Below are 5,370 nucleotides of genomic sequence, written 5' to 3'. Positions count from 1 at the left end.
AAATTTAAAGATTTACTAGTAAATAACTGTTTAACAAACATATCTACTGCAGATAAATTGTATAGCAAAGGTTTAATCTGGTTACAGGTTTATAACAAGTAAATGTAGATTTAACTTTAAACAAGTCTTAAATAAATTTTATAAGAATTTTCTACTACTAAATTGAGCACTAGACTGAACCGCACGACCATCAGAAATAGTTAACAACTTGACATTCTGCGATCTGGTTTCGTCGTTGTTAGGGTTCGCCGAGCAGCCACAGATAAACGTTGCTTTAATACGTAAGCACTAAGTCATATCGCAGGTTGTAGCATATATTGTTATTGATGATCGTACGGAGCATCTCGTGTGGGGTTTCCCAAACTTTTTTTCTAATGGCCCCCTTCAAAAAAAAAAAAAAACTAAGGCCCCTTGTACCAAGGTTACCCATAAAAGACAACTAAGACCTTTATTTTCTTTTTTTTTGCTCTTCATCAACAAATCGAGAATATCTAGTTTAAGTTTCAAAATATGACCTCATGGCCCTGTGGTGGGGCCAAAGGTAGGTAGGCATAAGTTTTTCTTTATCGCTTATGCCCCCCTTTGGTCCTTTTTGCAGCTCATGCCCCCCTCCCTTTTTTGCTCACCTTGGGAAACCGTGATCTAGCGCTTATTGTATACATCTCAACTTATCTAACAACAGCCGAAGTATTGAAACTAATAAATACTAATCAGTTCTTAATCGTATTTCACAGAAAACTTAACTAAAAAAAAACAAATAAAAATGAACACCAAGTACCTCATATACTTTTTAATCTTACTTCAACTCTGCCTGGAAAGTTTCGGTGGTTGGAAACACCACCATAAGAAGAAATTAGGCGGCAAAAGTCGCCACCGGAGGGAGCTTGGCGGGAAAGTGGGCAAGGTGCGCCGCAAGCGGTCAATTAACAACTTTCAGCACTTGATGAGGTGTTTCCAACCATGGATCGAGGTAAATATAAAAAAAAATATAAATAACAAATATATATATATCAAATGAACAAACGAAAATAAATAATAATATAAAACAATAAAAAATGTGAATTGAGGTTGAGAAAATAAGATGAAAATAGTAAAAATAATAATGACCAAAAACAAACGAAAAGGTGCACTTCTACTACGACTACGGGTGCTTCTGCGGTATGGGCGGTCACGGGTTCCCCCTGGACGAGACGGACGCTTGTTGCTACGTGCACGACAGCTGCTACGGCGACGACGTCATGGGCAGGTCGTCCTACTGGAACTCGTACAAGTTCCACTGCCACAACTCCACCGACCTCATGGAGGTGCTGGAGAAGAGCCATTGTGACGTCACAAGGAACGACGAGTACGAGATGCGGTTGTGCGAGTGCGACAGGGCGGCCGCCGAGTGCTTCCTCAAGAACAGGTGGGAAAGTTGCAGATGGCTGTGACGTCATAATAACTTTATGTCAACTATTTTATGACTTGAGGAAATGTAATCTAAAACTAATAAACAAAAACAAAAACTAAATTTATTTAAATAAATTTGAAAAATTTTAACAACAATTTGTGGTATGAAAACTATATTTAATAAATTATAGGTACTAAAATAAACCTACGTTCCAAAAAAAATATATATAAAACGACTTTTAGAATACATGAAAAGTAGTATAGACTCCTTTCACACATTTTGAAAAAAACTTAATGTTATACATTAAAGAACATAATTATAAGGTTATTTGACTAAAGACATAAAAAGACTTAAGATGAGTACAATTCTTGGTTTTAATCAAATTAAAATACATACAAATCATTAAAAAAAGTAGGAGTACTTTCAGTGACAGTAAAAAGATAATAATAAATATAAAAGTAAACTGAAATGTAATCTAAAATAAACACAATGTTGATATACAAAACAGGAAAACACTGACTGATGATCTTTATAACGTGGACACGGATCTTTGTTGTGACGAGGAGACGGGGGCTAAAAACTGTCCGATACAAGCGTCTCCCCACATACTTACCAGGTTTGATATTATATCTTTATTATCTTATAATAAAAATACATCTTTATATATATCTTTTAATTATGTTGTATACTCACTTTATTTATTATTATTTATTTGTAAGAACTGTCAAATACAATCATATCCTCACATGCTTACTAGGTTTGCAATTTATCTGTTGTATTTAGTATATTAATAATGACGTTGTTGTTCAAAAGCAGAGAAAGTTTGGTATAACGTATGATTGCTTAGTTAAAGTAATCGTAATAATAATTGGCTAAGTAAATATTTTATTCCAAAAGCGCTTGTATTTTTATTGTCGGATTTCGTAACATTTACAATACACATTAATTGTTTAAGCAACCAAAAACATCTAGTTATAGACCAAAACTTGCTTAAAAAGATAAATAATTAAACAAATATAAGCTTTAAGAGTATAATTTCAATTAAAAAAAAACACTTAACTTTATTTTTTGTTTTTCAAGTTAATGACGGAAGCAATGTTTTTTAGACGATAAAAAAGAAGTTATCTATCTGAACTTTTAACATACAAAAATTGTTGTATACTGTTTCCTTTGCTACTGCTAAACAAATTATTCATCAATTTCAGTTGTTTGCATTTTTCAATAGATTAAGAAAAAACATTGAATATTTGTTAAGCTCTGTATTTAACTTGATAACACCTTCATTCACTAGCAGTTTTAAAAAGTTAAAATATTTGAAAAACATAGTTATCTACAAAAGTACAAAAGTTGTAATATAGCATGAATTATAAGAAAGTCGTCAATGAAAAATAAATGAAACTATTACAAACTCTTAATTTAAACTACTTGCTGCTGTGAAGAGTGTTAAATGTTTTAACTTAACATATTTTTGGAAAAATATGCTAGCAGGAAAACAGTGACATATTTAGAATATGTTATAATTTAGAACAGCTCTTATTTGCACAGTAGGTTCAAAAGAGGGTCAAGAGAAAACTAACAGCTTTTGTCAAGTAGGAAAATAAATTAAGTTGTGTGAAGTTGATTTTTTCTTTTCAAAACTGTGTTAGTTATTTTTCTGCTTGAAGTACTTTAAAAGTTATACAAGTTTAAATGCGACTAACTTTGTTATTTTCAATTCAAAAATGCTTCACATGCTCTATAAATTTCTCAAAAATTGACAAGAAAAAACTACACAACTTCCTGAAATATTTATTTATAACTACATTTTACCGTTAGTCTTAAACATGGTTTGGAATCTACAGAAAAACGAGATGAACTATTTTATGTAAAAGTTATATATATAACTCATTATAAATTTCATCTTAAAAAAGTTTTTTGGTTTCAAAATATTCTTTACAGAATTTTTTTTTAAAGTTTTGGTCTTAAAAACAATTTTGTCTGTAAGTTAATCTTAACTTTCTTAATGTACATACTAATTATAATTCAAAAATGAGGATTGTCACTTCAAGGTTTTTGAGCTTTATGACCCTTTTTGTAACCTTATATTGTTCCTAAAGCACCATTGAACTTTGCAAAACGTTGTCAACTAAAAGAAATAAGATGCTAAACTTTAAATTTATAAACTTTTTTTGAACATTGTGCTATATCAAAAAAAAACGTTAAAAATTTTAGATATAATAGCATTTGGTATATTTTTGAGCAGTCGTTGAAAAGCTTAAAATCTAAATACATTATAATGCATTTTTGACAACTGTTAAGCAGAGAAAAAATCAAAAGTTTCCCGCAATTAAACGTAGATAGTTTCTAAAATGCAGTAAAACAGAAATATATTTAACATAGTTTTTAAAACAAAAACTTAGCTTATTCAAACTTTTTATACCAATTAGCTTGATTTACAGTGACCTAAAAATTTATTTAACGCCTGCTAAATAAAAATTGCAGATTAAACGATTGATATGATTTAACAATTTTTTCTCATTACAAAATTAAAAACATATATGTAATAGAAATATAGAAAATGATTTCATGACATAAACAGAATCACTTTCCACAGAGTCAACTTGAATGGCTTTTAAATAACTTATTGTGAAATTTAGAGTTTTAAACAAACACAACATATGTTTCACAAAGTCAATAAAATTATTTTCAATCATTAGCTGTAGGTTCAAAATGCAGAAAAAAAAAATATATGCACATGCTATAAAATACCATTGCAGGTTGTACGACTGCGACAGGAAGATAGACGAGAACAAGTGCTGCAAGAAGCAGGGCTACAACTCCTACTACAAGGAGTGCTGCAACGGACAGCTGCACACCAAGCCCGCGCCTTCCAACCTGCCTTCGAAGGCCATGAAGTGCTGCGACACGCGCTACTATGACGTCACAAAGCACATGTGCTGCTACGGCGTGCTGCACGACAGGAGCGAGCATGCGGAGTGCTGCGGGGAGGAGGGGCTGGTGGTGGACAGGAGGCATGAGGGGTGCGTGAACGGGACGGTGGTGGGCGGGATTCTGTAGTGAGGGCATGTGGAGGTTTGAAAGGGGAAACTGTGAAAGCAGGGTTGCTGGTTGAACGGGTTGATGAGTTTTTGTTTATTTTTATTTTTAGTGACAAAGTATTTATTTGGACAGTTTTTAATCAAGTCTTATCTGATTTTTGAAGAGACATACAAGTTTTTTGTAACATATAAGTTACTATTTGAAATTAATCTCTTGTATTTAGTTTCTTATAAATGTTTTACATATGATTTGTTTTATTTTTTTTAGCTGTACATATATACTTTAAAAATCAAAGGCATCAAATAAACTTTATGTTTATTAAACAAAATTTTTGTTCAACTTTTTTAATGAAGCTCATAATGTATGAAAATTTTACAAAGTTTTTGTGCATTAAAATTTTATAAAACATTAAAAGATAGTATTTAAGTTTCATATTTCATTTTTTAAACTTAATATTAGTTAAACAATCTAATGCTAAAAAAACATTAACCGCTAAACATGAAAAAAACTTGAAAAACATTTTGTGTAATCTATTAACTACATTATCTTTATGAGTATTCTACTGTAAAGTTTTTCAATACTTTTTATTTCAAAAAGTGTACGCATTAATTATTTTGAGATATTTATTTTAGCACTGCCAATATAATCTTTTTCGTGTCTTAAAACAAAAAGAAGCCTTAAACTGATTTGTTAAAGCCCAAAAAATCTAAGTAAAATTAATGTTTAAGCCATAAAAAATATACGTGTTAAAACCTTGAATGTTGGTTAACTTTTAATTAAACCAAAACAGTTTCAAAATCTCTGTACGATAAACCACAGTGGTTAAAAATAAACCATGTCGGTTAAATTTGAAAATTTGTAAAACACAGTACACGTTTTAATTTATTTTTCATTATAAAAACGTATGCTTCTTTAGTTTTATTGCGTAGTTTGTTTAATTA

At 30.7% G+C, this 5,370-nt stretch overlaps 1 protein-coding gene across 1 annotated transcript; it reads left to right on the top strand.

The window, feature by feature from the left end:
• Window positions 1-763: 763 nt before the first annotated feature.
• Window positions 764-4,447, top strand: LOC145836437 (uncharacterized). The gene is made up of 4 exons (XM_082944236.1): window positions 764-970; window positions 1,125-1,405; window positions 1,899-2,006; window positions 4,147-4,447. Exons 1-4 carry the CDS (start codon window positions 764-766, stop codon window positions 4,445-4,447), a joined length of 897 nt encoding a protein of 298 aa, XP_082800362.1.
• The last annotated feature ends 923 nt before the right edge of the window (window positions 4,448-5,370 follow it).

Source organism: Thalia democratica, chromosome 5, assembly GCF_965202585.1.
Source record: "Thalia democratica chromosome 5, ktThaDemo2.hap1.1, whole genome shotgun sequence".
Taxonomy (NCBI): Eukaryota; Metazoa; Chordata; class Thaliacea; order Salpida; family Salpidae; genus Thalia; species Thalia democratica.
This window is presented reverse-complemented; position numbering and strand designations above follow the sequence as displayed.

Excerpts from the sequence above, each read along its gene's own strand:
- LOC145836437 (XM_082944236.1), top strand. The coding sequence starts at position 764 with ATGAACACCAAGTACCTCATATACTTTTTAATCTTACTTCAACTCTGC. Across the intron at positions 1,406-1,898 it reads GAGTGCTTCCTCAAGAACAG|GAAAACACTGACTGATGATC; the intron begins GTGGGAAAGTTG and ends TATACAAAACAG. Across the intron at positions 2,007-4,146 it reads TCTCCCCACATACTTACCAG|GTTGTACGACTGCGACAGGA; the intron begins GTTTGATATTAT and ends ATACCATTGCAG.